This window comes from Sphaerodactylus townsendi, linkage group LG06, assembly GCF_021028975.2.
Source record: "Sphaerodactylus townsendi isolate TG3544 linkage group LG06, MPM_Stown_v2.3, whole genome shotgun sequence".
Taxonomy (NCBI): Eukaryota; Metazoa; Chordata; class Lepidosauria; order Squamata; family Sphaerodactylidae; genus Sphaerodactylus; species Sphaerodactylus townsendi.
Window position 1 is genome coordinate 96,374,643 of NC_059430.1, and position 12,231 is coordinate 96,386,873.

Consider the following 12,231-nt stretch of genomic DNA (forward strand, 5'->3'; position numbering starts at 1 on the left):
CTGATAGGATTCCCATAGTAGCTGTGGATTCCTGTAGTAGAATCTTGGGGCAATTCTGCAGGTATTTCTTTATTTAAACAAAGCTCTTTCCTTTCTTGATCTGCTAGATGGCATTTTACAGAATGGGCAGAAACTAGTGGGCATAGACATAGCTATGTTTGGGCTGGAGTAATGGTCTGTTGGTTTTTTATGGTGTAGGGGAAGATACTGGGGAATGGCAAAACATGTTAAAGGAAGAGTGGCCCATTACAAGCTGTCAGTTGAATTCTTGGGGTCTGAATAGGTATCCAGCAGCTTCTTTTTAATGCATAGTAGGACAAAACCTGTTGTTTGTTGAAGAGAGTGCTTACTATGGAGCTTTGGCTGTTTTCTGGAGGGAAATCTGTCCAGCCATTTGGATGCTCCATTCAGCAGGTTTATGGGGTAGTGGATGTAGATGAGTAGGCTGTTCTAGTCTTTAAGAATATAATATCTCATTCTAAGAAACAAAGTTCCTTGTGTGCCAATCTATTTTGTTGAGTAGATCATCTGTTGTTCCACCCACCCCACTACTAGCAGTCAGCCTAACTGAGCTAACACAGGTGGTTGTGGGTGTTTTGGGGAGCTTCAGTCTGCCCACTAAGATCTCCTAAACAGATGTGACTCCTGGTATATATTCAGCCCAATACACTGTCATTAGGTAATACCCAGTTTGGCTTACTGTTCTAGATTAGAGGTAAGTGATCATTAGTGAACTAGCCTGTGATTATTCTTTTGTTGTGGGTGATTCACTGCCAAGTGAATATTGGTTTTCTTTGAACCTCCAGAGGAATCGTAGCCTCAGAAAGTTGTTGGATCTAGATGAGTTCCACCTGACCATAAGAGAAGAGTCTTGGTGAATTTTGAGAATAGTGTTCTTATCTGGGTGGATTATTGTAGCTTCTAAGCATCTTGTACAACTGATCAGATTTTCTCATTTGATTTTCTGAAGCTGCAAGGATGAAGTCGTTAATATGATAAATTAGAGCACTGTTGGAAGGCAAACTTCTGAAGGTTGTGACTAAGAACAGTTTGGAGCAGATATAAATGTGTGGTAGTGGTGGTGGAGGCGGAGAACTTATTTGCCAACTCTGTATCTGCTCTGTCATGTTCAGTGGAGCTCTTCTGTTTAGTAGAGGTATAATTAGGTAAACCTTCCCACCTCTAGCACTGCTCTAAACTGTGGAAACATACTTAAAACTTGAAGGAGTATTTCTGTGGGTTATTGGTTCTCATATGTATATCTCTTTTGGGGCAGAATCAATAGCAGAGATAGCCAAAGGCTCCTGTCTTCAATTTCAGTTGCTGATGCCTGAGGGTGTTAACAGTGCTTTGATCTCTTAGTTTGTCTACTTAATCTCAGTTTATCTTGGCTAGTTGACAGCTATACTTTGATTATTAAACTATTATTTATTTGTTTGTTTGTTTACATTTATTCACTTTCCTTTACCACAGGCAGATTCTGCATGGGCCAAAAGCAGCAGTGTGAAAATTGTGTAAAATGGTTTAAAACGGTGTAAAAGAGTTTACACAGTTTTCACACCACTGTTTTTGGCCCATGCAGAATTCATCACAGTCTCAGGGTGGGTTACAAGAAAACCATACAAATTGTCATCTACAAATGATAAAATCACAATAAAACCCCATCCTGAAAACCCTAAAATCTCAAACACACCCCATACCCCACCCATGCACAAAAAAGGGAAAGGTATACAGACATCTCGGGGAGCCCCCTCCTAGTGGGGGGTGTCAGTCAAACACCCAGGTGGAGAGGACAGTCTTTGGCAGGTGCTGAAACTCAAGGTGCCTGGTAATCTCTGGATGGAGGGCATTCTACAGTATAGGGGCCACTATAGAGAAGGCCCTCTAGGCCGCCACCACCCCTTCACCTCTGAAGGGAATGAGACAGCCATGTAGGCTTCTCCTTCTAACCTCAGTGACCGGGCAGGAATATATGGATAGATGTGCTCTCTTAGGTTAAAGGAAATTTTACAGGGACTTTGCAAGAAAAAAACAGTAGTGATAGTCTAGTAAATAGATAGCTACTAGAGCTATCTTACAGCTGGGGACGGAGGAAACCCTCTTGTGTTAGAAAATTTTCTACCTCCCAGTTTCCTTTATTGAGAGGACAGTCATTCACTAGCTGTAGGTTTTCAGGATGATACAGAATAATGATCTTTTTTTTTCAATTTGGTTTCCCAGAGGTAGAGTTCAGAAAGGGAAAAGGTGGATGGATTTGTACTGGGTTGTGTGTGATCCGGGACTCTAGGCTGCTGTGGGGGGCGGGGGGGGCAAGAGGGATGCCCTGGATTGCAATGGTACCATTTCTATCTTGCAGGGAAGCTTCCAGTGCTGAAGCACCATTGTTCTGCCTTGTGGACCTTGTGGAAAGTGTCTTGCAGGATTTGGGGGGGGGGTGTTCTGTTGGCTCTTGTTTAAGGAGGGCTCAGGGAAAAGCATGTGTGTTGCCTGCAGAAGGTCTTGGGCATCTCCATTTAAAATAATCTCAGGGAGCAGGCACTGGGGAAGATCTTTATCTGCCTGAGGCCTTGCAGAGCTGCTGCCAGTTACTTTGGGTAGCAATGATTGAAATGGACCAGTAGTCTGAAGCAGCTGTCTCTGTGTGTCCATGTTCTTTAAAACCTGTGTAAAACAGCTGTGTGATTTCACTCGGAATTTGGGCCAGGGTATCACTATGCAAGTTACAGCTAGATTTCCCTCTGCTTTTCCTATGTATCAGGTTTGTGTCTTGAATGGTTGCAGGAGCTAAATAACATGCTGGATGAGGGCAAATAAACTGAGGCTCAGTCTATATGAGACAGATGCTGATAGCAGCCAGCTGACAGGAAAGTCTGTTGAGAGGAGCTTAGAGGAAATGCTGTCTCTTGAGAAGGTTATCCTTCCCCTTAAGAGAGACAGAGAGTACGAGAGAGATTCAGCTTGGGAGTAGTCCTAGACCCACTGCTGCTATTGCATTACCTTGTGGTTAAAGTACAAGCAACTCTTCTGTCGAAAGGTAGATCTCTACTTTTTTTTGGAGATATATGATTTGGAGAAGAGTATGGCTCATGGTGCTACTAGCAGAGAGTACTGTGAGTTGTAATTTTTGAAGTTGGGCTTAAAAAAAGTTAATTTAGTAAGTAAAGTTCATAGCAAGTGAAGTTTACAATGTGTGGGTTCTACCATCACAGTTTCATGTGGTTAGTTGACTTTTTCTTGTTCTTAGGAAGAGGAACGCCAGCAGGTTTCAGTACATCATAAGCATGTCCTTCAAAGACCTCAAAGTGGTATACAGATTCTGAATTTCCCACCTGCAAGCATAGCTTTCTATCCATTGTGACACAGTGTGATGCAGTAAGACTGGTTCACAAAATTCCTTAAATGGCTGCTCTTTTTTAATCCAGATTGCCTTGGGCATTTGGCAGACAAAGTCCTTTGTATCATTTGTTGGCACAAGTCAGGTTTGCACACTCACATAAGTTTTCCACTTATAAAAGAATCTTTTGGCACCTCATCCTAAACAAAAGTATTGTGCCGTAAGCATTCGTGAGCTGAAGCCCAGTTTGTTAGAAATATATATTGCTCTCATTGAGCAGAAGTGTATATACATGGGTAGAAGCAGAAGAAAGTGGTAGGGTGGTTGTTAGAAAATAAGGTCAGAAGACTCTACAAGTAATTTTTCAGAAGCTACCATGTAATCAATGTGTAGGTTATGGATACTGGTGATGAAAGCATGGCCAAGTCCTATTGCAAAGTGACATGCTGAATTGTGGCTTTCTTCTTACAAATTGTTTCGATGAAATGTTATCCACATGCACAATGCAGTTAAGACTCAGTAATTAGGTTGCCACATGTTAAGCAGTTGTGTGAGCTGACTAGTATTGGTGAAGTATTACCAGATTTCCTGGGCTTTTTGGCTTCTGTGTTGACATGCATACTGAGATATACGTGATGGAGTATGCTGAATATGAACTGTTGCCTTGATCAAGAAGCGGCCTGGGCAGGATCTAAAATTATCATTAATAAATTTAGTCCTTGAGCATGCTAAATTGATATAATTTAAAAAGTCTATCATTACCCAAAATTTGCATTTAAACTAAAGTGTTTTTATATATGAAACTTAACTAAATGGTAAAACATTAAGGCCGTTTGTGATCAAGAGTCTAAGACTGCCAAAGCCTTATTTTCTGATCAGTAAAGTTGGCAGTGATGTCTTAACCACAGATTAATTGAATGCATTAATTATTGCAGTTCGGCAATAAGGTAAGATTCTGGGTCTTGGGACTGGTGCAAGCTTTACGGGTATGATTTTCTTCCAGCAGAATTTTTTTTTAAGTTTTGGCTTTTAACAGTTCAAACCACAAGTGTGTTTTATATCATTGCTTTGCAGTTGAGGTTAATACGTTCAGACCTTGATTTTCGAATTACTTAATGAGCCATGAACATGTAACATTTTAAGGTATTTTTGTTGTGGCATGCAGTTGTAACAGTAAAATTTATATTCTGAAATTTGAACAGAAATCTGCCCATTTCATGATGCTTGGATCTTTCGCTCAGAATTGCTACCAAAAGAAACATTTCCCTTTCAGAACAATCCCTCCCCCGAGATGACGGACCCCCTTATGATATGGCAATGTGCTTATTGAGTTCAATGTAAAGAATTAATAGTAAGCAAAGCCAAGATTTAAAAAAAAACTTTCCCTACTACCATTAACCATGTTTGGACCACAGTCTTCCTCTTGAATAAGCTACCCAAAAAGTGACAAATCATCATAGCAAATGCTAGGTTTTTTTTAAAAAAATTAATCTCTTTATATGTATAGTTTTAATGTTTGTAGAAATATTCTATTTTTATTCTAAATAGTTCTTTTGCAGTTATTTGTTCTTATATAATTGCATTGCTTTTAATATATTTTTAGTTTTTATAGGCTGCTTTGAGTTGTCTCTGTGAGAAAGATGGAGTAAAAATGAAGCAGAGGTTATTAGTGAAATGCTAGTTATCAGCATATCTTCACGAACCTAAGATAAGGCTGTTAGAGTACTTGAAAGGCTATATGAATATTGAGCTATTAAGTTTTGTTCACTGCTGCCAGGATGGTTGTGAGAGTGAATTGGAAAAATGCAGAGCCCACTTGTATAAATGAGTCGTTTGATGAAGATATGCCACTGTTTCATTGACAAGGCTAACCAATCAGAAAACCCAAATGAGCAGTTTGCATTTTTTATTCTTATTCTTGCCACATCCTTGCAATGTCAACTAGGCTGGATCCATTACTTCTTGCTTAAGGGCCTAACGCTTAAGTCTGAGAATCAACACCTCATAGGAAGATTGGTGGTTACTGTTGTGCCACATTGGTTATTGCTAGTCTGATGTGAACAGTTGTCTATCTTTGGAGTTCACCTTATTCATATTTTCAAAATGTTTGAGAGTTGCTTTGGTTAGGGATGTTGCCACCTGGATCCCACAAGAATCCTTCAGGCCAAATATCGGGGGGAAGGGGGTTCTGCTATTAATTGATTGTGTAATAACCAGTCATTTGGAATGTATAACATATTTGGTTTTCACTAATTTTTAGTTAGAACGTGGACATTTGATTGCTTTAGAAAATGACAAAAGTAATAGCATGATGCAAAAGACTACCAAGATCTTAAAGTTATGAGTACTGTGAGGAACTGGAGGCAGGAATTTATGGAGAACAACTAAAACGAAATCATTCACAGGGCTTTAATTTTATAGACCACTAAGAAGCAAAACTGCATATAAGTGGTTACTAAGGTCACAATAAAGGTCTTTGATTTGGATGTGTGTCAATCAATACTGGCTAGAACTGTGGAATAATATGTTGTAATCATTACCTGGGCAAGTAAATTAGTCTTTAAGAGAACAAATGACACACAATCTTGATCTGGACTCACTGGAATACATGTGATGGAATTTTCTGTCAGTAGGTGCTCATCTGAAACCTTTTAACATTTTTCACAGGGCCACCAGCCAGCCTTTTCCAACCGCCCCGTCGCCCTGGCCTAGGAACAGTTGGGAAACCAATCCGTCTCTTAGCCAATCATTTCCAGGTGCAGATCCCTAAAATTGATGTTTATCATTATGATGTGGATATCAAACCAGAAAAGCGTCCCCGAAGGGTGAACAGGTATGGCTAACATGATAGCATCTAGAATATTTGTAACAATTCTCCAACTGTTGTGCATGTTCCAATTGGTGACTTGAGTGAAAACTAAAATATACATTAAGCTTTGGAATCCTAAAATTAGTTGTTTAAGAACCTGAACAATGGAATTCTCCTGCATCCAACCCATCCACAAGATGAGATGCTGGTATTTTGTAGAAACTACTTTATTCTTTGACTAAATTTAGGTGCCTCTTGTTTGCAGATACATAAACTGTAGATAAACATTGTGACAAGAAGAACACGTGAACCTTGCTGGATCATACCCAAGGTCCATCTTATTCAGAATTCACAGCTGACAACTAGATTTCCCCTGGAAGTTTTTAGGAGCAGCAGTGGTGTAGTGGTTAAGAGCAAGTGCATTCTAATCTGTAGGAACCGGGTGTGATTCCTCACTCTGCCGCCTGAGCTAGCAGGCTTATCTGGGGAATTCAGATTAGCCTGTGCACTCCTGCACACGCCAGCTGGGTGACCTTGGGCTAGCCACAGCTTTTTGGAGCTCTCTCAGCCCCACCCACCTCACAGGGTGTTTGTTGTGAGGGGGAAAAGGAAAGGAGATTGTAAGCCCCTTTGGGTCTTCTACAGAAGAGAAAGGGGGGGGGGATATAAATCCAAACTCTTCTTCTTCTTTATACTACCATTTAACATGGAGGTTTCATTTAGCTGCTGATAGACCTGTCCTCAGTTCATGGATGCAGGACAGTAAATTCCACTGGCTATGTATTCTGAAGTATCTTTTTCTAGTCCTTCATTTAATTTGTTCCAATATTAATAGGAGAGGATGAGACAAATTCTTCTGCTTTCTCTGTGCCATATATAAACATCTTTATTATGACCCCCTTTTTGGTAAGCTACAAGGCTCTAAACATTTAGACTTTCCTGACTGGAATCACTGTAGATGGTGTTTTCTGCATTTTCCCCTTTATAATATTGTTTTTGAAATGGAGTGACGAAAACTATGCACAGTGCTCAAAATGTGGCTGTATCATACATAATTATTGTGATGCTGACATTTTTATTTTCACATATTAGTTATTTGTATGATTTTTGCTTTTCCCTGTCATCACATGTTGGATAAACTTTGGTTAGAGCTGTTCTCTAAACCAAGGGTATTTTCCCTGGCTCATTACCAGCAATTCAGACACCATCAGTATATTTATGAAGTAAGGGTTCTTTTGCCTCATTGCTGTACCACTTCACACATATTTACATCAAACCTTTTTTTGCCATTTTGTTGCTTTGTTTGAAAACATTGTTCTGGAGCATTTTACTCCTGCCTTCGGCTTTACCAACTTGTCCTTCAGTTGCCAGATTTGTTCCATGGCCTGTAATGAAAGACTTTTTTCACAAAAACTTTAAAGACATTCCAAATATATGTCCACCAGATTATTTCTGTGTCATGTATCTTGGCATTTTCAAGGAACTCCAAAAGGCAGTGAGGCAGGATTTTGCTTTGCAGAAATCACGGTGACCCTTCCTCATTAAGACATTAATCTAGACACATAATATGCTTTGTAATCCTCTATTGTGGCTTCTCTTAGTGATGAGTGGCCTATTTGTTAGAATGATCAGCACTGTCATGTTTAAGTTCTTTAGGAACTTTCAGACATCATCCAGGCCTACTTCTTGATCTGTTTGCCATGGAATTTCATCTTTCATTGCCATTTTGGGGTGAATATCTGTCCAGAATCTTCAGCAATGAAGACAAAAAGCTAAAAGGAAAATCTACCCTGTAGTCTTCCTAGTCTCCTGTAGCAGCCATTTTTCTCCTTTGTCCAATAGGTCGACATCTCCCTGTTTAAAAGATTTTCACACTCTCCTAAATGTTGCTGAAATTTGTGCTCCTTTTCCTGCATTTTACCAAGATCCCCAATTTTTACAAGAAGCACCCTTGTTCCTTATAACCTCCCTCAGGTTGTTAAGCATAGTGACATCATTTTGGACTTGCTGTCATGTTGCCTGATCTGTGACTACATTTCTCTCTGAACTTCACATGATTTCTAAGTCTTTCTCTCCCCCATCCCCATTGTTGAGAACAACCTGCCTTTGAAATCAGGTATAACGGTATTGGAATTTTGTGGCAACTTTCTATATACTTTGAGTTTTGTAGTTCTGTAGCCACTGTTCCTACTCATTTGTCTCATGTTTATCTCTTATACCTTGTCCTGGAAACTATTTGGAATTAAGTTCAGATTTTTCTCCCCTCTGTCCAGTCCCATGACTAATGGTTCCAAGGCGCAATCATTTATAGTATCTAGAAATTTTTCTGTCCTGATCTGAAAGTGTGTTTACTCAGTCAGCAAGACAGTAGAAAGTACTTTGACTGTGTTTTGTCTCTTGGGGCTATCTGTCTTAACATCACCCACAGTTTTGGTCAGGAAGCGTAATGATGCGTTCCAGTGCTAAGTTACCTTTGTGGCCTGGTAATTCTCCCCTTAATGGCTGCATTAAGGGGCCACTTCTGGTCCACTTCTGATTTGCAGAGTACCACACCTCTCAGTACATCTTTCCTGTCCTTTCTGTAGTGTTTATATTTAGGGATGATTGTATCCCTCTGTCTGGTTCACTATGTTTCTAGTATGATCTGTAAGTACCTGTTTATTTAGCTAAGTACTACAATTCCACTCTTAACTTGGAGGCTTCTAGTACTGCCTGAATTTTGGCTTGTCCTTAATAATAACCTCTATTCAATTTGTAATTCTTTCTAGGGAGGTGGTGGATACAATGGTGAGACACTTCAAGATGCAGATATTTGGGGATCGGCAGCCTGGCTATGATGGTAAAAGGAACATGTATACTGCACATCCTCTGCCCATTGGCAGAGACAGGGTAAGTGACTTGAGGAACTTTCTGTAGATGCTATCCTCAGAGGCCCAGTGCCTGCATCCTCAAGGTACCATGCTTAGCCAAACCTTCAGCTTATTATAGAAGTGTAGAATATTGATTAATATCAGTTCTTTAAAATGCTATGCAGAACATTTTTCAGGAGGCCCACAGTAATTTAAAGGCTCTTGGCAATGGCTTGATTCAGATGTGAAGCCAAACCATAGATTGATTACATTCCTCTTTTTTTCTTGTGGCAAGCTATTTTTTTCCATTGCTGCCAGAATGGCAAATGATAGTTTGTGCTTACTCCTGCCAACTAGTATGGTTTGGCGTTATGCCTGAATCAAGCTATCTTCTTTAGTGGAAGGAGGAAAGAAGGGTTGTACAGGATGGGTTTGCTGTCTAGAAAGGATGTTTCCAAAGGACTTTTAATCCATTCTTAAACTAGGACTAATTATACTTTTTCAGGCTTGGTTATAGTCTTCATGACTTTTTAATTCATTCTGGAGCCAAGAATGTTGCCAAATCCCAACAGATACATGTTTCAAGTGCTTCAGAGCTGTAAACAGAGAAAGAGTGAAAATACGTCTGCAGATGTAATCCACTGCGTTCGATGGTGTTTCTGGAGGGTTGGGGGCAGATGGCCCGGGAGCCATGTTCAAGTATCACGTGCAGGGAGGTGCACTGGGCTAGTCTGTCAGCGCATTCACACAGCACCCCAACCCAGGTCAAATCCTGACATAGTCCCCCCCTCCTCCCCCATGAGCAAGCATCTCACACCACCAAGCCTGCTGGCTGAGATCTTCACCAGCTGCTGTGGCAACTCCCACTTGAAGACAAACCACAATGAAGACATGAGGCCACCCACCAAGGCCTGCCGGCCTGGGCTGCCCTTCCTACCTTTGCTGTTCTGAAGGGACCGGTGGGGCAGCAGTTCTGAGAGAACACTAACCCGAGGCTGGGGTTTCCCTCCATTTCACCTCACAGCAACCTTTGAGTGGTGCAGTTGGGCTTGCAAACATGCCACCTCAAGCCCTGTGGCAGGCAGACAGGACCCTCAGCCCCCTGGGAACCTTGTGCCATACATTCTTGCCCTCCGCCACCATCAACGGCAGCAGCAGCACTGGCACCACATCAGCATGCCCTGCATGGCCTGCCTGCTACAGCCCCTTTAAGACTCCACTGACCAGGACGTGCAACTCTGTGCAGCCTGGTCACAAGGTCAGGCTCAAGGTGCCTAGCAGAGCCCTGGTGCAGCCCTGTGGGCTCCTGTGCAGTGGAGAAGTGAGGGGCAGCTGACTGATGCGGGGTGGGTGACTGGGGGCGGGGAAGTCCCCTTGTGTGGTCCATGAGACCAGAGGCGGCTTTGCATGACACCTATCTCTGTGCTGCTACCCTAACCTTCCTGGGATGTTGCCCCTCTAATGTCAAGGCTGTCAAAAGTGCAGGTGGAGGAGAGCTGTTCCACTCTTGCAGAGACTGCTGGCACCAGGACAGTTCAGCAGAAAGCAAACACCAACCAACATGATTTCAAAGCTTGCCCCTGATGCTGTTTTATAATGGTATGCCCCTGACTGCAGCTAAAATAGTCCCAGTTCCTCAGCTGGTTTGGATCAAGTTTCTTCTCAAGCTGCACTCACTTGAAGAATTGTAGTATAACCAAGAAAAATCTTGACTCTGTATTAGCCATATGGCTTAATAATACTTCATGATTTTATTTCCTTCAGGTGGACATGGAGGTTACTCTTCCAGGTGAAGGAAAAGACCAAACCTTTAAAGTGTCGATTCAATGGGTGTCTGTGGTCAGCCTTCAGCTGCTCTTGGAAGCTTTGGCAGGGCATCTGAATGAAGTCCCAGAAGACTCTGTGCAGGCACTTGATGTCATTACCCGGCACCTTCCCTCTATGAGGTGAGCTCTTCTGATGTCTGCTCTTTCTGGAAAGGAATCTAGTTCAGCTGTGTCTTTTTGTGACATACCTCTCACATTATTTTGGTGAATCAAAAAACCTTAGGTATTTACAATGAACTAGAGTCTGAAAATTTGTTCTATATACTTTGCTCTGTCAACTGTAACACTGACAGAGTATCTCAAACACTTTGAGCACGTTCAGCCTCCTTCCTGTGTGTAAAGTTTATCTGAGAAGTGAAACGCAATGTATAAACTCACCCATTCTCACTAGAAACTAGTAGAAGTCTTGCAGCACCTTAAATGCTGTTTTATTAGCTGTAAGTCACAAAAACACATTGAAGTAAATTTTGTTAATCTTTAAGGTACCCTTGGTCTTTAAGGTACCATTCTGTTAGTCTCTTAACATACCATTTTGTTTTATTTTGATGCAGCTAACATGACTACCCTTTTGCAGTCTAGAGCCTATTTAGTCAGATTCATAAAATGACTGTAATCCACAAAGGCTTGTTCTGTGGTAATTGGGAAGTGCCATAAGATTTCTTGCTGATGTTTGTTGCAATGGACTAACCAAACCATTACTCTGGAATTCCTTCTAACTAGGTACACTCCAGTGGGCCGTTCGTTCTTCTCTCCCCCAGAAGGCTACTATCACCCTCTGGGAGGTGGCCGGGAAGTGTGGTTTGGATTTCACCAATCTGTAAGACCTGCTATGTGGAATATGATGCTCAACATAGATGGTACGTGAGAACTGCCTTGTTTAAGTTACTGTAAACATTTTCGACCAACTTGGTCTTAGTATCCTTTTCCCATTCCTCTTGTAGTATCAGCAACTGCTTTCTACCGTGCCCAACCTATTATTGAATTCATGTGTGAGGTGTTGGACATTCAGAACATCAATGAACAAACAAAACCTCTTACAGATTCCCAGCGTGTTAAGTTTACCAAAGAAATTAGAGGTGAGTGTTTTGAATTAAACAAAACATATTTATGTTTGTTGAATGGGATAAATGGTGAACCAGTAGCATGATTTCTGTAAAAAAAAAACACCACTTTTGTGTATTCCCATCTTTGTAACTGGAAATGAATGTTGGGTCCACTAGCCATAATTTGACAGTTTGGTATATGTCTGAATTATTTGTCAATATACAAAATCTGTTGCTTATTCTGTGGAATCTATTTATTCATAAGTCATGCCAGAGGCGTACCTAAGCAAACTGGAGCCCTGGGCAAAACCTGAGTTTGATGCCCCATGAACGGCCACTCTCCCCCACCCTTGACCAAACAATGATTTTT

General features: G+C 41.2%; 1 protein-coding gene across 1 annotated transcript in view; it reads left to right on the plus strand.

The window, feature by feature from the left end:
* AGO4 (argonaute RISC component 4) overlaps positions 1 to 12,231 on the plus strand; it is a 34,455-nt gene that overhangs the window by 2,633 nt on the left and 19,591 nt on the right. Inside the window, exons 2-6 of the mRNA XM_048500148.1 lie at positions 6,002 to 6,167; positions 8,912 to 9,032; positions 10,757 to 10,938; positions 11,539 to 11,675; positions 11,760 to 11,894. Coding sequence (XP_048356105.1) covers positions 6,002 to 6,167; positions 8,912 to 9,032; positions 10,757 to 10,938; positions 11,539 to 11,675; positions 11,760 to 11,894 — 741 coding nt within the window. The remainder of the gene's footprint in view (positions 1 to 6,001; positions 6,168 to 8,911; positions 9,033 to 10,756; positions 10,939 to 11,538; positions 11,676 to 11,759; positions 11,895 to 12,231) is intronic.